This window comes from Sturnus vulgaris, chromosome 7, assembly GCF_052056855.1.
Source record: "Sturnus vulgaris isolate bStuVul1 chromosome 7, bStuVul1.hap1, whole genome shotgun sequence".
Lineage (NCBI taxonomy): Eukaryota > Metazoa > Chordata > Aves > Passeriformes > Sturnidae > Sturnus > Sturnus vulgaris.
The window spans coordinates 38,204,385-38,225,738 of record NC_142249.1 but is presented as its reverse complement, the minus strand read 5'-3'; the positions used below and the strand labels follow the sequence as shown (position 1 = coordinate 38,225,738).

At 42.9% G+C, this 21,354-nt stretch overlaps 1 protein-coding gene across 1 annotated transcript in view; it reads left to right on the top strand.

Annotated features, from left to right (window-relative positions):
- The first annotated feature begins 1,918 nt into the window (after positions 1-1,918).
- LOC148223241 (uncharacterized) overlaps positions 1,919-21,354 on the top strand; it is a 36,427-nt gene continuing 16,991 nt past the window's right edge. Inside the window, exons 1-7 of the mRNA XM_088168396.1 lie at positions 1,919-2,865; positions 4,313-4,503; positions 5,875-6,002; positions 7,955-8,105; positions 8,477-8,589; positions 9,410-10,328; positions 16,175-16,357. Coding sequence (XP_088024522.1) covers positions 2,804-2,865; positions 4,313-4,503; positions 5,875-6,002; positions 7,955-7,978 — 405 coding nt within the window. The 5' untranslated portion in view covers positions 1,919-2,803 and the 3' untranslated portion in view covers positions 7,979-8,105; positions 8,477-8,589; positions 9,410-10,328; positions 16,175-16,357. The remainder of the gene's footprint in view (positions 2,866-4,312; positions 4,504-5,874; positions 6,003-7,954; positions 8,106-8,476; positions 8,590-9,409; positions 10,329-16,174; positions 16,358-21,354) is intronic.

The window sequence follows — 21,354 nt, the reverse complement described above, 5'->3', positions numbered from 1 at the left end:
GGAGATCTTTAGATCTTCAGAGCTTGGGGGTGTCTCTGGGAAATTGGCCCAGGTGGCCATTCCCACCCTGAGTGCTCCTGGCTGAGGGTCCCTGGGCAGGGTGGGTGTCCCTGTGGGGTGGGAGCCATCCAACCCATGTGCAAGGGCTTAAAAAAACCCTTAAAGTCAGGATTTGCCCTATAACCTTTTGGTTTTATATGTCCAGGCCTTTCTGAACTTTCCAGTCAGACTTATTCTTGATTCTCAAAATAATGGGGTTTTTTGTTAGTTTGTTTTTTAATTATTAATCAGATCTGAATTTTTTGGCATGAACACTTATGGAAATGAAGCAATTGCACTGTCTGTTCTTCTGTCTGTCGCCCCTACTAACTTTTGAACCTCTTTGCCAATATCTCTCCAATTTATTAACAGGCTACAGAGCTCAAAGGTGTGAAGTGCTTTCCAGTTTTATTTTTTTTTCCTTCCATATCTAACTCTGAAATGGCAAAATTTACTGTTGGAAATAGTACAGACAGCTAAGCTTTTCTCTGTTTCTTTTTTTTTTTTTTTTTTTTTTTTTGGTGACTTGCAAAGGGGAAAAGAGGTGATCTGAGGATTAATTCCCTGTGTGTCTCTATAAAGGCTGTTAGCAATTAACCAACTCGCTCCGGATGCCTCCAAGTCCAGCTGGGTGAGGTTCAAGATCCTTGGCAAAAAAAAATCAAACAACAAACTATGTGCACATAATATATACAAACAACTTGCATGCAACTGCCTCTTGCTGACTTTTCTTCATGTAACCTTTCTTTAAACTGAGAATTTTTGAGGTTTTTCCATATGTAGAGAGCGTGTCACTCAGAGAGGCTGTAGTCCTGACTACACTTGAGCGCTTGAAAAATAAAAATAAACAGGGGATGATGGGGGGAGTTATATTCCTACCTGGAGCATTAAGTTAAGAGTGTCTAAGGGCCTTGATCCTCAGCCCCAGCCAAGCTGGATTTAGCATAGGTCATATTAAGGTGGGGCAAAGGGGGCTTTGTGTCATTTTTAGATCCCCTTATCCCAGGCTGTGCATCCCTGGTGTGATGGATGTGCTGGGAGGTTGGGATGGCAGAAGGGCTGGTGCAGTTGGCCCAGCGCCATCCCGAGATCCTCTCCACCAAGGGCAATTCGGGGGTGATGGGATAAGCCAGCTTTGCAAAGGCAGCTGCTCTGGGAGCCTGGCTCTGCCTCGTTATCCATAGAGAATGTCCTCGGCACGGAAAACTTTCTCTGTGGGAAGGCTTGGATGTGGGAACGGATCCTGTGCTGACATGTCTGTGATGAGCGGGGAGATGTTCCCCTCCAGTGGAGTTTGTTGCTGTCGGAAGAACAAATCAAGGAATTGTCAGATAAAGCCGAGGGAATCAGTAAAAAATCAGCATCATCCAAAATTCAGGGCCAAAGAGTTACAACTGCCCATGTCTTGTGCTGTGAAATCCTTCTGCCAGGGGGGCTGGATTCCTCCTGACTCTCTTACGTGACAAAATACAAAAGTGACTCTCATGAATGCTTTTTGTAGTGGAAGGCTCGGGATTCTGTATGAGGAGCTGATTCTTAGTCACATCTGTCTATCTTGTTGTGTGAATATTGATAATGAAGTCAGGAAGAGAGACTTGTCACTGTAAGTGCATCAGACTCTGGCACTTGCCTGCTCGGAAGGAGGCGGCTCTGCTGCTTCGCTGCTGTCGGTGATGTCGGTTTGTTGAAATAATATGTCTCTGCCAGCTGAGAATCTGGCCTTAAAATGAGAAAAGTTGAGATTCCCATTGTTGAATTAGTTTGGCCACATTAAAAATACGTTGCTCTAGAAATGTGTATATGAATATGCTAATGTTTATTTTGCTAAATGTGCTTGCCAGGATGTGCCATGTGGCTGAGTTAGTGTTACTTTAAGAATCCTAATTTTTTGCCTTTTTAGACTTTGGATCTTTTAAACTTGTAAACACAGCATTTTGTTGGCAAAAGCCTCTCTGATTTTATGCATACAGCTGACTTTTATCTTCACTTTTTACATCACCTTAATACTGAAAGAGAGAAAGCACTCATCTGTTTATGATAAGTTTATCAGAAATACTCCAAAGTTTTCCATGACTAAGATATTATATTGTTGCAGTGGCTTGCTACAGGGTAATTTCTAGACAACAAACAGAATATTTCAAAGCCCAGATGTCCTGTTTAGACAAGGGGGTTTATATTGATTAGGATCTGCTTTCACCTAACATCATGTAGTAAATATCACAAAGACATAATTAGAAAATTTGGTACAATATTTAGTCCTAGTCCCTGTGTGCCAGAATTGTTTGACTACTAAGAAACTGGAGCTTGTTTGCATCCCAGTGTGTTGTGAAATGCAAACTTCAAAGAAAATATTATATCTCCCAACTCCAGCTCGTGAGAGTCTTGGAAGTATAATACAGAAAGGCTTAACAATCCCTGCTGAGGAAAGGGCAATTTGACACTGAAACTACTGTTAAAGCACCGTTGACACACTGGTGGGCAAAAAGTGCTTATTAGAGGAGTCTAGTTACAGTCTCAGGAGCCAGGCAGAGAAAACGCACCCGAGTCATTGTGAAAATTGGCAAGTTGCACCAAATAGATGTGTTTTGTGTATGTGTCTGTGCTATTTTTTTCCCCCCTCCTTAACTACACATATCTCCATGTTTGCTTCGTAGGCTTTCCATAAGATTGGGGCCCTTGCGGTATTCAAATAAAATATTTAGATTTGCAAAACTTCTGGAAGCCAGATTTTAAGGGAAAAAAGAAGTTTTTTGTCAGATTGTCAATGTCTGAATTTCATCACAATCTGTTCAGCTGTTTGTTGCAGGCAGGCGTAAAACATAGTGGGTAAGTGTGTGTTTGTACTTCTTATACATATTGAAAGAGGGCTGCCTAATCCCCTTGATGAGGAAAGCTCTGTAAATTATATACATCTGCAGGCACTGTGCATGGGTAGTGCAGAAGCAAAGAGGCAGATCAGCAATTTGAGGGAGCAAAAAGGAGTTTTCTCGCAAAGTCGGCGATTGGGAACCTTAGAGCAGCCCAGCCTCCTGGTGATGTCATTTACTTGTGGGTTTGTTTGGGGTTTTTTTTTTGAATGACCCGAATGTTTTGCCTTAAAAACTTTGCCTAGGAGGCCCTTCTACGCACTCAGGATTCCTGGCAAGAGAAGAAAATATTTGATGATGACAGCTCTGAATATATTCTCTTTAATTGTCACTTATGTCTCCGTCCCATCCTCTGCACTGTGCTAAAAATAGTCATTCGGGTTGATGGTTTCAACACCATCTAATGTATGTATATTATTGCATACAAAACCTACATAAAAATGTCAGGAATGAGACCCAAGCCAGGAATAAAATTGAAAATCACAAACATGAGAGAAGACCCAAATAATGAGGGTGTTGCAGGGAAATGTTATTTTGATGTCTCTGTGTAAATACATGCAGGCAGAGCAGTAAAGATGCCACCACCTTCCATGCATAGAGGATTCCTAGAATAATATTTGCCTATTTTTTTTGTAAATATGTAGGTAGTGTTTATATTTATTCTCATCCTTCCCCTGCTTCCTTTAATAGCATGATTTGTTAATCGTGCTACAACACTTGTAAGGTCAGTGGAGAACATATTTTCCTGTCCATTTTGCAGAGGATAAATTTGTCCAAATTGTGCAGCAAGTGTCTGGCAGAAGTGAGACTAGACACCAAGGATAAAATCCCTTTGATTTCACTGAGGGAAGGATTTTATTCCAGGAGTTTTGTCTCCACTTCTTCACTCTGTATCCTATGCCCTGTGTATTCTGGGCTTTTGTTGCTACTTGAGCCAAGTCTTGGCTCATCGGGTTAGAGGAAAGTCTGAAAAAGAGGCAGCAATGGTAGTGTTAACGTGACACTGTAGTATGGTTTTGTCAGCATTTCCATTATAAACTTCTGTTTGCAGCAATTATAAATCAACCATGGGAAAAAAAAAAAAAAGAAAAAAAAAAGAAAAGAAAAGAAATCACTGTGAAGTAAAACTTGGCATACCAGAGTCCAGGAGGGAATTTTGAGCTTTTGGAAAGAATGGCTTCTGATTACCACGGACAGGCATGACATGATGTGCAAATATACACTCCACATTGCAATGGAAAAAAATCAGAACAAGTGTCACCACTTTGTCATGGCCAAGAATGTGAGGAAAGAGGGTCTTCCTGACTTTTGGAAATGTGAAAAATATTTTATTATTCTCAGAAACATCGTATTAATTCCCTTAACTACTTCTTAATTTTTCCTGTTTACTTTGTATCATCCCACAGAGACGATGGCTGGCTTTGGGGTTTGCAGTGGATCAGTCAGCTGGTGTTGATCAGCACAGCTCCACCCAAGTCCAGTGAAGTGAGGTTGGCTTACACCAGCGGGCAGTGTGGCTCCAGATCGCCTTTCCACGGGAGGCTGTGGCATTTGCTACCCATTTGGAGCACCAGCCAGTGTTTGTTTAACTTTGCAGGTCCATTCTGCCATACTGATTGAATTCCAGTGGTAGGATAGGCATAAGCTGACTTGAAAGTTTTTTTCTTGCTGAGGATGTAGTTGGTTACTTTTAAGTTGTACTGTGCTGATATTTCTTGTATTGCACTCCAGGCTTTCTTGTGCTGCACAGCAGAGTGATGGAGCAGGTGGTGCTCAGCCAGTTTACTACTGTCAGGCTGGGTCCAAGAGGCTGCAACTATCACCTACCCTGCACCCAAACTGTGATTTTGCAGGATGGAGCTGAGTCACTGCCCATTCTGGGTCAGAGCTCTGGGCTGTCCTGCATCATCATCACTCATGAGTCACGCGAAAGACGAGCTGTTGGCTCATCGGAGCAGCATTCCCCAGCAGCCGAGCTGGAACTCGAGTCCTTAGCTCTGAATTCAGCTTGGAAATAATGACCGTAGCGCCGTAGCAGCTTTGGCTTTCTGTGGTGCTGCTAATAACTGAGTGCTAAATGTGGAGCAGCTCTGCAGGAGTGTCCCAGGGTCAGGCTGCGGGGAGCAGGCGTCAAAACAAAGGTGCGGCAAACTCGAGGTAACTCCTCGAATTGCGCGCCGGGGTTGGGCGTAGGGAGGGGAAGCAGCAAAACTCCTTGCTGGGGTTTTTTTAGATGTGACATTTCAGTGATGTACCAACAGAGGAAATTTTGCTTGCAGAATCCTGTGAGCAAAACACTTCTGAGAATGTATGTATACAATTGTTTAAAAAAACACAGGGTTACTGACACAGATGCCAATTTGGTAGGGCATATGGAACATTTACACTTGCCTTTTTCATTCTTTCTTGCTACAGCTGGTACTGATTTAGTATGTGAAATTTTACTAGCAGGAGTGCTAATCAAGACAGAGATTTCTGTGAGGATTTAGTCATTTATGTGGAGGAAAACTATGGGTACCATTAAAAAGTACAAGATCATCTATGAGAGGAACATTATCATTAGCAACCTAATTTTTAAAGCAAACAGAGGGAAAAAACCTACTGTATGTCTTCAACAGCAGCAGCAGCAGCAAATGATGTTCTTGCAATATTCAGTCATGTCACCTCTCTCTAAGTTTGTGCAAAGAAAATTTGAAATTCACTTGGAAAAAAAGGCAATAGATGCTCCAAGTGTTTTTTCAACCAGTGTGATAGCCTGTTCTGCTACATCAAATGGATATGGCTGGGAATGGGATTAAATCCAAAAGCCACATCCAAATCCTGGATCTGTATTTGAATCTGAGGCCTCCATTCAAACCTAACTCTGTGATAGGGCTGCCTTTCACCATCTTGGCATTTGAGAAGGGGCCAACAGTATCCCACATCTAAAATCCAGAGTTCGTAGAAGTTCCCTTCCTTTTTTTTTCAGGAATTGCAATCTGGGCCTGGAATGGAGACATTCAGATATTAAATAGCAATTCTGGCCAATTTCTGATGGGACAAGAAATACTATATTCCACCAAGAAGGCAACGAGAGTACACTACTTGTCCAAAGAGGTGATTTTTGCATTACACAAGGCGTAAAAAATTATGCCCGGGTTTAACTGCCGCTTCCTGCCAAGATTATTTCAGCACAAACAGCGACAGAATAGCTGCTGTATGTTAAGTGTGCAGTACAGGTGGCCCAGTGATACAGGAGACCCGAGCAATAAAAGCCAACATCTGCGGCCGGAGGTGCCTGCGCGCGCGGAGCCGCGGGCTGGTCCCCGTGGTGGGCAGCCAGCTGCCCGTGCTCAGGGCTCTGCCCCCGTGGAGAGATGTGACAGGAGCTCTGGAGTGCTCTCCCTGCCCTTTCCCTGCTGCTTCCCCAACGAGTTTGGGGACTATGAGGGAAGACAATGTGAGGGTGATGCCCCTGGGTGATGCTGCTCTGAAATGTCTTGAGGTTTGCCAGTCAATGTGCACAGTAAATAAATACCTGCCTGCAACTACACAGGAATTCATCTCAGCTTCTCAGCGATTGGCTTCATGTTGAGCTTTCTGAATATCTTTGCAAGCTGCTCTGCTTTGCCGTGACAGGCACTCTTTCCTGAGGCAAGATAACACTGAGGAGGGTTTGGAGAAAGAAACCAAGGCCCCTTCATTTGTTTCAGGAATGTTAGTGGCATCCCAAGTGCCTCTCTTGTTGGGAAAGGCAGAAAATTTTAGACAGATTCCCAGATATCACTGGATTCAGTAGCTTTACTGCATGGCAGATGGGAGAGGTCTCCTTTGACCCCTACAGGTAATGGCTCTCTTGTGGCAACTTCACAAATGCTGCAAGGTTATCTCATGTATTTTGGGATCTACCAGGGCTTAAACTTTCAAAGGAACCTTTCTAAGTTGGAATTAAATCCCTTTCTTCACTTTCTCAACACCAGATTTAATTTAGTTATGACTAAAAATTTCCTAATATTGCTATTTTCCAGTATCTCACCTTTTTAATCACTAGCAGAAAATCTGAAGATTTATTGTAGAGCTAAAAAGAGCTAAAAACATGACTCCTGGATACAACAATGACAATTTTCACTTAAAAGGCTTTTTTTTTCCCAAAATACATATACTACTAAACGTGATATCTCCAGGGGGCAGGGAAATGGCCATCAGGCTAATTAGCTCAAGGCAAGTGAAACCATAGGGGAAAAGGAAAAACAGCATTTATGTTGGCTTGAGCATTGCTGCCTGCACTAAAACTGCTTGGATGTCTGTGAAAGCCATGCAGAGGTGGTTCTGCTTTGTGGACTGTGGGAGTGGGTCAGCTTCTTGTCTGATGGCATCAGGGCATCCCAGGTCTGATGCTGGCAGCAGCGGAGCTCCCTTCTCCAAAAACCTGAAGCGTTTGACTTGTGTTGTTACAGCTGTCCAAACTTCTTCCTAACATAGCAAGGTGAAAGACTCTAATATTGGGTCAGAGCAGGAATATCATAGGATTTGCCTCTGCCTCCCAGACAGAAAATGAAGTGAGTCATGATGGAGATTTCACTGCTGCCATCAATAAGAACAGTTACATCACCAAAAATGCGCAGTACAGCGAGCTGAAGTCTTAGACAGTTTGTGATGTTTAAACATCTTAAGCACTGTTGAGCGTTTTCTCTACATTTCTTGATATGGCACTGTGGTTTTATTTAAGCAATCCCGAAAATCGTGGCCAGCTGCACCATCTGCCAGAGATGATGCAGGATGGGTGCCTCCAGCATGTCAGCGCTCAGATGTCATTTAAAAGGGAAATGCTTTCTGTACTGGGAAGAGGGCAGAGACAAAGAGCCTGGGCAGGCAGCAGGCTGTGCTAAGTGGAAAGAAGAATTGATACCTTTTCTAAGGCCTGACCCGAACATCTGAGTTCCTTCCCTTGGGGTTTCTCTCCCCCAAATGTTGTTTCTTTTTTTTTTTTTTTTTCTTTTTTTTTTTTTTTTTTTTTTTTTTTTAATGTGTGTGTGTCTTTTTTTTTTTTTTTTTCTTGGCACTCACAGATCCAAAAAGATTGTGAGAGATAAAGACCCCTCTGATGTGGAACAGGTGGCTGGTCCAGGTCATTGAGCACGCTGGTGGCTGTGAAAGCAGAGTGTGTGGTGGTCCCACCTCGGCTCGGGGGCGCGGCAGGGATGCGCTTGGCATTTAAAGGTCAGTCCCTGGCAGGTCCACGGCACGTCCCCAGCAGCAGGTGACCTCCGTGACTGCTCTCCCATCTCACACATCCGCCTCATCAAGGAGCCAGGCTGCACCTTTATGAAACTGTTTGCAGATGAACGAGGCGTGATCACAACTAAGCTGAAGGGTGTCATATTCACTTTACCACCGACATGAGGACCAGTGGTTGAATATTCGATTACATGTCAGTCACAGCACATTAGGCAATCTTCCAGTCTGCCAGCTTTGCCCTTCCCAGCTCCCAGATAAGTGTCATCAGAAAAGAAGTAGCACTGTGAAGGCAGGAATTGGCTTGTTCTGGGAGCTTCAGTCCCCATGAAAAATGTCCTCTCTTATCATTCCAGAGTCTATTGGGTCCCCCATACTCTGGAGAGAGGAAGGTTGTTCGTGCCTCCTGACTGTGGATTCAAACCACTCATGGTGCAGTTGCTACTCAATTTCATCTCTACATCCAAAGGTATAAACGTGTGCAAAAGCAGCAAATGTTGCATTGACAAATTAGGGAGCTGTCATTCCAACTACATTACCAAAAATATTCTGCTCTTTCAAATAAAGTGACTATAAAAACTTGTTGCTCTGACCAAGCATTTTCTGGACTGTTTTGCTTGCAAATTACTGAGTGAAAATATGCTAGGAGTGGAAGTTAAGGACTGTGGACAGTTTCCCAATTTGCTTAAGCCAGAAAAATCCCATCTCAGCTCCAAGAAGGAAACTACTTTCCAAAATTTCATGCAGAAAGTCCCAGTTCAGCTGGAACAAGCTGCTCCATTTGTGCTCAGTGATTTCTGGAATAATAAAAAGCCCTGTATGCCATGCAGGCAAGCACAAGCACCAAAGGATAATGTGGGTAGATAATTCCCTTTCGGAATTGGCATTAGGGGCTTATTATGGTTTTTGTTAAGCATCCTCCACCTTTTAGCACCAGCCACGTGAGAAGTAAACGGGTGGCATTCCCACTTTGCATCTTCTGCTTCCAAGGTTGAGCTGAGCCTCCTGTTTGGAGAGTTTCAAAGTGAATTTGAAATCAAAGGAGACAACACTGCCGTGACTGGGCGGGACATTCATAAGCAGAACTTTAGCTTTGCCTACTTTGATTTCAGATTCACTTTGAGTGTTGTTCTGACAGGAAGTGCAGGCATCACAAGATTCTTGGTAGCAGCATCACCATTAACTTTCCAAGTGACCCTTACTATTTAGCTAGAGAGACAATAAGATTATGGTGGGTGTCAATGGGAATAACCTTTATGATACTTCCAAAGCTTCAATTCTGTCCTCAGGCTCCACAACTCCAAGAAATACTTAGAGGGAGAGACTGCCTGCGGAGTGAGGAGTGCAGTGTGATGGATGAAACAATAAAAATGACACTCCTGGTGAAACTGAAAGTTTATGTGTTGTGCCTATGATTGATGTCAGGGTGGTGGCATCTGGACCCTGTGTCATTACGGGTGCAGCATGAGACCCTCCATGTGGCAGAATGGCTGCACCCATGGCTGGTAAGTCCAGGGAGGTGAATTTGGCCTGTCTGGTGAAATAACACCTCCATGAGGAATTGTAGGTCTCCATTTTGGGTTGCTCTTGGAGAAAATGGCTGTTTTCCCCCTATATCACCCAGCTCCTCCTTGCCCATGTTTGAAAAGGGCATCCTCAGTGCTGACAGCAGAGCTGTTACAGACAGAAGGACTGGGCTGAGAGCAGCCAGGGAAATGCACCTTATTTTTAAAAAGAAAGATGTGCCTTGACAGCTTGCCAAATGCCACATCTGCCTCTCTTTGCACCTCTGTGGGTGAAGCTGAACAGCAAGGTGGTGAAGATGAGCGAACTTATCCATTAACTGTGTGAGATCCACTCTCTCCTTTTCTGTACAACAGCTGTAGGTGATTCCTGACTGGAAGGACCTCCTGGAAACCCCATCTGCAACACCTGGGGGGAGGCACAGCTGTGAGCTCCCTGTGGTGGGGTGAGGAGGCACCACACCACTAACACCTCAGATGGGCTGGGAAGAGGATGGGGAGTGTGGGCATTGGTAAATGGTTTCATTTTTTTTACCCCTCCATTGTCAGTTGTCTTTGCTACTGGAATTTTTTTTCATCTTTCATGATGTCTCTCCCTTGGGGAATGCTGATGAGACTGTGCAAGCCATGAAGGCCTTTGAATTGGCTGTTTCTCAAGAGCTGAATCTGTCCTTCAGTTAACCAGGCAAGTCTAACTTGGTTTATCTGATTAGGTGGAAGGATTTCGGTGTTGTATCTCTAGTGTTGAATTTTTATTTCCTGCTCACAATGATATTAAATCATAACCTGCTAGTCTGCAGGTATCTGGGTGGGAGTATTTTGCCTGTGACACTGAGTCTGTATTTTGCATGCAGCACATTGGCATTGTGTAAATGTTATGAACAAGTTCTATTATCTTTGAAACCACAGAAACAACAACAGTTATAATTATAGTCTGAAGATGCTGTAGTGTTTCAAATGTGCTTGCAGTAGTAGTGCTGTGATGAAAACACAGTGTGTCCCTGCAGCTTTTGCTGTGTTCAATGACATCATAATTATGTTTCATTCAGGCTTAAACTTCTGTCCTTAAACACAAACAGCTTGCGTGAAACCTCTTAGGTTTTCCTTCTCATTTCTTGAGATAGTCTCTAGACTAAAATTAGTTGAAGCAGTGAATAAGGTAGGGTTGTGCATTTTACAGGCTTTGTGTTGGATTTTGCTGTGGATAAGTTGTAGGTAGTTCATGTTGAAGGATTTGAAAAATGAATGAATGTTATTTAAAACCTCTAAATGGGCATCTGCTGCTTGTCAAGTTGTGATTTTCTAGTCCTGGGGTATTTGACAGTCTTGTGATTTGTGATAATGGAATTACTGAAAAAAAAAATCATCAACAAAGACATGGCATTGTGAGTGTGCAAAACAAAGCTTTTATTCCTGGAGTAAATGCACTTTTAAGGGTGAAATACCTCAGGCATGTGTTCTCAAGCATGGCCTTAAATGTTAATCTACCTGAGCCTTCTCCCAAGTGGAGATGTATAACCACATCCCAGTGGCACAACTGTGAAAAGCTGAAAAGCTTCTTTTTTTTTTTCACCCACGTGCCTCTGTCTTCTTTAAAACTGACTTCATGCCTACTCATGCTTCTTTGTAAAGTTCCAAGAAAGATTTTATCTTGTTTCAATTTTTCATTTAAATTGTCCTAAAACACAAGCTCTGCTTGGATCACACTCAGTAGATGCACAGAGGTTTCAGTTTCTAAAGAAGACCTTTGTAGCCCAAGACCCGAATTCCTTGTTGTTCCCTGGGGATAGAGCAGTGTGTCCATATCCCTCTCTCCCACTGGTGAGCAGTAGCATTGCTGCTGGTTCTGTAGCACTGAAGCAGCCCAAGCACATCTCTGAGCCCATAGCCAGAGGTGTTATGAGCACTAGGAACCACAGTAACATCTAAAAATAACCACGGTGCAAAATGGGTTGAAGAATAAGGCAAGAATTTCCCAACAAATATCTAATTACTATATTAAAAATATTTCTTTCATGTAAGACTTAGCTTAACTAACTCTGTAAATTAAATGTGGCATCTTTCTAATGCTTCTCTGAGTCTCTGTGATTGTTTTCATTATTGTTACGATTGTAACTGTTACTAGAATGAAATTATTTACACATAGAGCTAAATGATTATTTTCATTGCTATTCAGCTCCTGGCTGTCTTAGACTGGTGCTCTGCAGCCACAAAACACCCATCCTCTCCAAAGCTGCAGGTTTCCCCATCTTTGGGAGTGGCTGTGACCTGATGTTCCCATTGTTCAGTGCATTCAGGGCATATCAGGACATGTCAAGTGGAAAATGGCAGGTAAAGGGTCCTCTGCCATCACAGCAGAGTGGAGCTGCTTTGGGCTTTTTTTACTGCATGGTGGACGCTCATCCACTCTCTGCCCACTCTGGGTGCCTTCACCATGATTGTTCTCACTTCAGGAGGTCCTTTTCCATGTGGGAACATGTGCTCGTCCTAAAAAAGTATCCCTTAGTGTGTCACTCCATACAGGTTCCATGGCTATTGGTGCTTTAGAAGCTTCCATCAAGTTTTAGGACCTTTTTCTTATTTGTCTTCCCTTTTATTTGCCTTTGGTAAACCTGGATAGCATGGAAACATCTCCAAACACCAGAGCATTGGTGTAACCACTGGGTGGTGGAGCACTGACCAGCAGAGCCATAAAAGCTGATGAGGTGTGTGAGCAGCAGAGCACAAAATGACCACGAGTTTGTGGCACTTCATCTTTAACACATGGACAGACACGGTCCTGTGGATAAAACCCTCGTGTGAGAGTCAGGAGAACTAACTTTGGATCCTGGATTGGCCCCTGCCTTGCCAATGCCTTTATGGTTGCTGCCCTACCCATGGCTTTGCTGGTTTTCCATCTGGGAAGATGGGGGGATAAAAGTGTCAGGTGTGGGGGGTTGCCACACCACATCCTGATTTATTATCACAACCATCGAGTCTGAGATCCTAATGGGAGATTCTGGAGAAGGGCAAGGAGTTGGGCAGGTGCTTGGTTGGAGCAAATCAGCATAGCTCAATTAAAATAAATAAATTTATTCCATCTGGAGTGATAAAGGCTTTCCCAACAGTTAAACCACTGGTCCTTAGTATGTAAGACGAGTTAGGGATGCTGATCCTTCTCTCCCAGGAAAGGTTGTGCCCAAGAACATGAATTTATGAACAAAAGACTGTGGGCTATGTTACAAACGAGAAGGATGTGTGGAGGTGAATCATAGGGCAATTTTATTTAGGAAATATGGAAAATGAACTAGAAACTCTTGAGTTACCTTTGACTCCTTGGCAAGGGCAAATAAAAATTGGCAGTCCTCTGTCCAGCAGAATAAAAGCATTAACATCTGCAGAGCTTCTGTTGGTAAATTTATGGAACAGATTGAGTAAAACTGATGTAAAAGTGGAACAGGCGCTGGATATGAGCAACTTTCAAAGTAGATACTTTTTCTGGACTTGGTCTGCAGCTCGTTCTGGCTTAGATAAACTTTCCTAGTTGACCTACTTCAAATCCCGATCTGGATGCTCTTAAAACAAATTTTAAAAAATTATCCCCCATTTCCAGAGGTAAAGCAAGCTGACAAAACCCCAATTTTAAAGTATTCACAAAAAATTATTAAGTGTTTTAAAAGCATTTCAGTTACAAGAAAAATCACAGCTGAATGCAGGGAACTTTTGCTTAGACTGGGCCTTCATTTCCAAAATCTGTACAGTAATATGACACAATAGACTGAGGTGCTGATTATGCCACAGATAATGTAGTTGTTAATGATCAAGTTAATGTTAAAAGCCATTACTGCTCATTGACATAATTCTCAGAACATTATACTGGAGAAGTGCACCTTTTGTGTAGCAACAAAATGACAAAATTGAAATGTTAAAAGTTGAGTGCCTGAATAATAGCCTGTGAAATCATTTAGACAAGATCATTGTTGTTGCTATTGTAAAAGAACCAGAGAGTGACAGAATGAGACAAAAAAAAAAAGGAGGGGGAGGAAAGAAGAAAAAAAAAAGGCAGGCACCAGAGTGTCTCTTTCCTGAAGGGAGATGTAAGGTAGAGAGGATTCCTGCTCCTCTGTTCTCTGTCTGCCTCTGCAATTTGGAGGGTCTTCATCTAACAACAGAGCACCCTCCTCTGGCAGCTCGCCAAAAATGACCGCCTGCCTGGAAGGATGGGGATGGGGACAGGACCCCTCGTGGAGCATCATCCCAGCACTGGGCTGGGAGGCTTCACCCTGCACGGGGGAAGAACCTTTTTTTTTTTTTTTTTTTTTTAACTGCTTGCCAGGAAAATCTAGGACAGTGGCCCCAGCGTTACGTTAGGGAAAAAAAAATTAAAAAATCGGTCGTGAAAGTTTTTTGCTGTTTTACCCTGAGAGCGGGTCCTGTGTGATTGCAGCCTCTTGGTGTGGTAAGGTCGCGGGCTGGGACTCTTTACCTAAAAACTGGAGGATTTGAAGGTCACTTTAGAAAAGTCTCTGAGCCCTGTGCCACCCACGGGCATCTCTGACTCTCTGGGCTTTAATAAACCCGAGAAAGAGTGCAGAATTGTGGTAATGGGCTCCACAACAGACAGACTATTAAACGCCTGCAGTGGAGGGACACTTTACTGAGCAATATACTGTACAACAAGCCTGTGTTAAAACATTGACCCACAACATTTGGTCCATAAAAATAGTTACATTCGCAGGGACTCCTGGCAGTGATAGTTTTAATGCAGGGTCTGTGTCGTGGTATAAAATAAATGACTTCCGACATTACAGTAAATGCTTAAAAAGCTCCATTGAAAACCTTTCGGTGCAAAGCAGTGAGCACACAGTGCAAGTACCTGCAAGCGATGGTAGTTTCATTCCTGAACCACCCTCAATGATCTGCTTTTGTGCAGAAACACCCTTCAGCCCACAAGCCAGGCCCTCCTTGCTATCCTTGTAATGTCAGGCAAATCACTGTGAAAAAGGCATTGAAGGGCACTTCACTGGATTATGTTTTCATCCTGGATTTTCCACGAACACAGTTTTCTGCTCTTCTAAAGAGTCACCTGTATCAATTGGACTTGGTTTGTTTAGCATCTCCCAGCAGAAAAATATCATAAAAATATCATGCAACCTTTTATGAAGCTGCTTCTTTATTATTAAGTTCTAGGAGGCAAGGGGTTTCAGTGTTGTTTAATGCAATTTACCTCCTTTTCTCCAGCATGAACCAGTTCCAGCCATTTTTTTTTGTTTGTTTTCAGGTGGGGAGGTTGAAATCTAAGAACACCCATCTCAAAGCATCCCTCCAGGCTGCCAGCCCACCCTCCAGCCCTCACTGTTTTCCTCTCTAAAGCATTAACTTTCCTGGAGGGCTTTGATTATTGTCCTCCTGTGGTTCCTGTAAGCTCCCACAAAGCCATCCAGTACATTCTCTGCCTCCAGTGACTGTCTTTCTCAGGATATCTTACTACAGGGTCTGCTACTCTTGGCACCCTCTTCCTGTGACCCCAGCCACTATTGAATTAAATCTCCTCCATGGTTTGGCTATGAATTGCAGCCTAAAGTCCATAACTAAACTGTGCATGGTATTGGAATTCAGCAGGAGCTGGGGCCAGCGATTAGGGATGGTAGACCCTGCCACTTTATCTGTCATGACAGGAGGGAAATTTTAGGGAAGGAAAATTACTGGCAGGTCACAGTTTGGAAGGAAGGTAGCACTAGTATAGGGCTTCTCTTTCTGCTGTGCTCACGGCTGTAGTGTGGAGGGTTGTGCAATTCCTTAGGAAAAGTTAGAGCTCCACAGAATGGATTAAACCTTTGTCTACTGCCTCTTGCTGTGCAGATATAGATTTATTTTTTTTTAAGGTATGATCTTCCAGCTTGAAAAAACAATTTTATTTTCTTCTCTTTTCAGGAAAGATAAATATGAACAAGGGAACTTATCTTAAAATCAGGAAAGCTTGTTACAGAAGCAGATCTCCACAGCTGGAGGTTTTCCACTCAGGTGTCTTCACCTCAGGAGCAGACTCTGTGCAGTTGACCTGCCTGGGTGCAGCTGCTCCCAGGGGCTGTGGAGAGCAGTTGGTGCCTGTGGGGCTGGATCTGGGACCCAAGGGCAGCGCTGGGTGTGCAGAGCACAGGGCAGGTTATCAGTAAGGTGTTTGTGATGTCCTGGTGGTGGAGAAGGGCTGCCAGGAGCTTCCCTGTGTTTACATCCCACAATATTGTTATTATAGGAGCCTTTCAATGGAAGAAAGGATAAATTTTGACACATGCATCGAGTGCAGGAATAAAAAGTTCAGTCTGCCTTGGGGACTGAAACCTGCACTATATCTGGCTAATTTTGCCAGCTCTAGTTTCATAAAGCAGCTTGGATGCAAGAACATGTACCTTCCTGTGCACCCTTGAACGAGCAGTACTGAGTAAAAATGAAATTATTGCTCCTGCCAGTTTTCCCCTTCTTGCCATTTCTTTCTTATCTAACTGTGAGCTGAGGCCAGCTGCTCTTCACCTAGATATTTATTTCTCTTAGATACTAATCAGTTGAGTAATACCTGCAACTCATCAAGTGGAGCTGGGAGTTGTAAGAGCCCGACTGTCACCGAAGCCGCCGGTTCCCCCCTGCCCCTCTTGGTCTCATCTCACTGTGGATTAGAGACGAGATGCAGCTGATCCTGAGCAGAGCCAGCAGACTATAATTCGGCAGAGATAAGGGGTATTGTAACATTCAGGGGTCTATCCTGGAAAAATGCATGAATCTTGCTGCTTTTTTTTTTTTTTTTTTTTTTTTTTTTTTTTTTTTTTTTTTTTTTTTCCTCTGGCTCAGTTTTGAAAGGGCTCTAGGCAATTTAGATGTAACTACTTATCCCTCAACTAGGGAGGCACCATGGTTTGGGTTAAAAAATGGGATTGGCAAAGTCCAGGGGTGCAGACAGAGGTTAGGGGCTCTGTGAGCCTGATGGGTGCTATCTCTTCCAGTAGCCTGCTTTTGGATGGGGACAACTTGCACTAAAGTGGTAAAAGTATTATGTGAAGAGAGATGGGTTTCTGAAACACTGCCTGAGCCGGGGCAGTTCAAGGTGAGGGAGCAGATGATGTTTCAAAGGAGATGTGGCAAAGGAAATTAAAGAGTCTGAGATGTGTTGCACAGCTGTGCAGGTGGGGAGAGGCAAGGTGCAAGTCAAGCAATGCTGCAAAGCAAGCGTAGGCAAATATTAAATAATTAGAGTACGTATGTTTTCTCAAATCCTGCACTGATTTTTCATTGCATGTATATGCTTGGCTTGTCTATCTAGAAGCCTTCAAAATACAGGTAAAATATGAAAGGCCACCACTAAATTGGTCACTTTCTCACATTAGTTATCAGTTTCTTAAAATGTGTTTAGGTTGAAAATACCAGAAATCATTTTACCTGTGCACACACTGTTATCTAATTTATGCTCTGTCCTTTTTTATTGCTGCTAAAAAGACTAAATGTTTCCTTGAAAGAGATTAGTTCAAAAGAACTGGGAATATTTCAAGGAAATATTTTAAGAACAGGGAATATTTCAAGGAAATGAAACCCAGACAAGATAAAGCAACTCCTCTTCTTCACTCTCACATAAACCCCCCTTGATTAGTATCAGCTTTAACCAAAAAAATGTCCCTTCTGCCTGGAAGACCTGAGTCCTGCGTGTCACCCCAGGAGAAATTTAGGTTTGAACCCAGGTTTTTATGGAGAAAGTGCTGATGCAGCTGCAGCACAGCACAGCTTTATGAATGGGGTGTTGATAAGTGTTGTGAGCAGCCATCATATTGGAATTACAGTGCAAACCAGGCATGTGCACAGGTCACTGCTTTTTATGAACACATGTTCCCAGATCTTATGACAAATAGGAAAGTAGCCCACGTTGACCTTTGAAGCCTGTTGCAAAGTCATTGCTGAGCTATTATTTGAGTAGCTTGAGGTAGAATAATGTTCAACTCAGCTTCCTGGAGCTGCATTTGAAATGCAATTAATTGACTGCTGTTAGTTGTCAATTAACATTTATTATCAATTAGTTCATCAAATTGATTAGTTGGCAGGACCTTAAAGCCTAAATGCACTCCTTTCCATTATAAATATGTCTATAAGAGTAAAAGCTACTCACTAATTGATGTCAAACTGAAATTGCTTATGTTGGTCAAGAGACAGAGCACATTGTTTTTTTAAATCCATATTAAATTAATTTTGCAGCAGATACATCAGTAGCAAATTATTTTAAAACACTATCTTTGGTGCATACAACTGCGTGTACATCTCTTGAAGCAATTAAAGTTCACAGGTGTGATACAGAAATTGTTGGAAGTATTTTTCCTTGTTTGAAAAGCGATGCTCTTTCAACCAGGCTAATTCTTTATTACTCTGCCTGCTAAAATGGCTCGTAGCAAAAAAAATGGCATGAAAGCCGTTCAGTTTTAACAGATTTATTGCAAAATTATTGATGTTTCTCCCTTCCTCGCTCTCTTCCCCTTGGGCCTACCCAGAATTTGGGGGGACATTTTTGTGCAGCAGGCATTAAGCAGGATTATTCAGGGACATCTCTTTATGACCAAACCAGAACAAAAAAATGAAACACTAGGTATTTCTCAAAAAAAAAAAAAAAAATTAAAAAAAAGGAGAACGAGAAAAGAGTTTGTATTTTCAGTACCTTATTCTTGCAGACCAACAAACTATTCCTATGTTTGTGAGAGCTTTATTAAAGAGATGAGAGAAGAGATATCTGGGTTAGCTTTGCAGTTTTAAATGCAATAGTTGTCTTGACTTATTTGCTCTTAATCCTGGGGCTAAGGAGCAGATAAAATCCTGAAAACTATTCCTTTAACTTTTTGTAATGCTCAAAATACCTGAGAGGGGTTATTCATTTTCATTGCCTTTGTGCAATGAGATTATTCCTGCATCCCCCAAAACTGTGACCTAAATATGGCTGAAAGACACAACATGTGACCTGCTTAGTGCTGCCTGTCATGGCCTGGAGCCACAGCAGGAACTCTATTAGTGGGAACAGCACAGATGCTACCAGATGGCCAACATATTGTCCAGAGATGACCCATGTATAATTGCAGAAAGTTCAATACATTCAGGTTTTGAATTTAATTGCATTGACCACCTTAGCTACTGCTGCAACACAATTTAATTTATTTAAGGTGGAAACTTACTTGCAGAAGGGAGGAAATATTTATGCTTTTAATATCAGGTTTGCGTTTTGCAAACTGGAGGGAGGCGAGCCCCGTGCATGTTAACAGATGTTTGCAGAGGTCAGGCTACCTGAATGCAGTTCAGGCAATTCAAGCAATGAGGGAACAATGCAAGATTTTTTTTCCCCCTGTTCACTTCCTGCAGTTTATTTAGATCATGTTCCATGGGACCAAATCTGGCAGTCTTGACTCGAGAAAACAGCCCACTGGAGAGAGGAAAAATAAACAAAAGGACTCTTTTAAATATTTGAGCATGAGGGGTTTGCTCGAATAGTGACTGCATAACGAGCTGCTTAATTTTTATCTCTAAAAGATCCATTTTAGAGAGGCAGCACAGTTTACCTGCTAAGGCTTTAGACTGGGCAAACAAGCCCTTGTATTCAGTTTTTCTCCTTCATACCATAGCTACACTGTCCCAGCACAGCCCTGTGGGTCATACCAGGAGCCTGCTGGCTCAGACTTGGGGTCAGCACCTTCTGGAGCCGACCAGCCCTTTCCATGCAGTGCAGGACTTGGCTCTTTTCTCAGCCTCCCGTGGTGCCTCTGTTACCTTGAGCCATGATATATTCATTTTGAGAGAGTTTTATTTGCTTTTTCTAGTTCAGACAGCCCTAATCGTGATGTCGCAGTCATATGGAGTTTCTGAGCGTGATGTTGATTATACTTGCACATCCATGAGAAATGGCAGAAGATGGGAACTTGGCTTGCTCTTCAGGACCAAAAAGCCCAGCTGTGCATGGGAACGAGCATGTAGGTCCCCAAAAGAACAAGTGAAAGGGTGCTTCATGCTGAAAGACATCAGGAGTGCTGATGGGGGACCACACGTGGGGCTGTGCTGGTTTGAAGCAGATTCTGGCATGAGATGCCAACAGATTTCCACTCGGATCTCTCCCATTTCTCTGCCTCCCATTTCCTTGCTTTACTGTATTGGCTTCCTAGCTTGGCCTCTGTAGGTCCTGTCAAATCTCAGTCATACTGGTAACTTTATATATAATTTTTCCCTTGTAGTAAGCCATAGTCTGTTGAGTTGCATTTATTGCATTAAGCCGTTTGTCAACTTGAAGTAAGAATATTTGCAAAAGCAGTCAATCATCAATAGATGATTTAAAATCTAATGGTTTTTGGTGGGTGTGTGTAATATAAACAGATAAGTTGGTGTTGAGGTATGGGCCCAAACCATAACATGTGGTTCTGCATCCAAAATGTCAAGGGATGTGGGCTTTTGGCCCAGCAATGAAGAAGGCCTCATTTTATATGGATGCAGCTCCACTCTTTCCCTAAATTTAGTGCTCAAAAGTCTTGATTTGTGTGCATTGCTAGTAATACAGCAGCCTGATTTCCTTCTGTATAAAGAGGAAACTTTCTTCTATACCAGAACCATCACAATAAAGAATTATTGTTTTAAGGATGGGGTGTGGGTGAATATTGCTCTTTTTCCATGCTGTCTCTAATCAAATGTAATCACCGCAGCATGTGTTATTGATTTTGTAATTGCTCCTTGAATGGTTTGGGCCCCAAGACTGCTGCACTTGTGAGGATGTCATTTGGGTTATATATATGAGCTAATGGGTGATGTATCTTTTTATTAGGAAAGCCCTCTAATATCTCAGTTAAAGATGTCCCAGAAGGCCTGGTTGGCAATGCTTTACAAAGTGACTTGCCAGAGGTCTTTCACCTGTACTTCCTTTGTGGAGTTTATTTCAAATGCTTTTGTTGCTCACTGTGAAGAGATGAGGCCAAAGCTATGGATGTTGCCCATGTAACTCCTGTGGCTATGGCATCTGAGATGGAGCACATAGATTTGGGGCTTCAAAAACTGGCTGGTAATATCTGGTTGGTTCCCAAAATAGGCAAATTGCCTCTGGATGTTTACTGAGCATCATTTAATGTGTATCTCAAGACAGGCTGGAAAAGCTCCTGTTTATATGGGGTCAAATGGAGAGGTGGAGAAAGGAAGGAGAGACTGCATGGGAATTGTATAGGAACGTGCACAAAGAATTTCCCTTTGTGGAGGGAAACAATTTTTGCAAGGATAGGGAAGGATTTAGGTTCTCTTGTGTGACTTCTAGCACAGCATCACTTTCATCAACCATAAAATCCAGCTTGAGGTGTCAGTGAAGCCTGAAGTACAGCTGGGACTCAAATTTATGATACATCTGAAGTCTTGGAGTGGGGTTTGATGAAGTATTGGCATACTGGGAATCCTAAGAGAGATCTTGCCTAGCTTGGGTGGTCTCTCCCCCCAGCATGGTGCCTGCTCTGCATCCCTGTAGCCTTGTGTGATGGCTGATCTGGTCTGGTGGCTCACAACTGCCAGGAAAAGTTGGTCCTGCTGCCCTGCCTGCTTTGCCTGTGCATTCCCATGCTCTCTCCTGCATGAGGTCTGGTCCGTGTCCAACCCCTTGGTGGTCTGGTTCAGCATGAACAGCTCTGAGAAAAGCAGCCCCACAAGGAGGGTTGGAAACACACAGCTGGGACTAGGAACAGAGTTAGAGC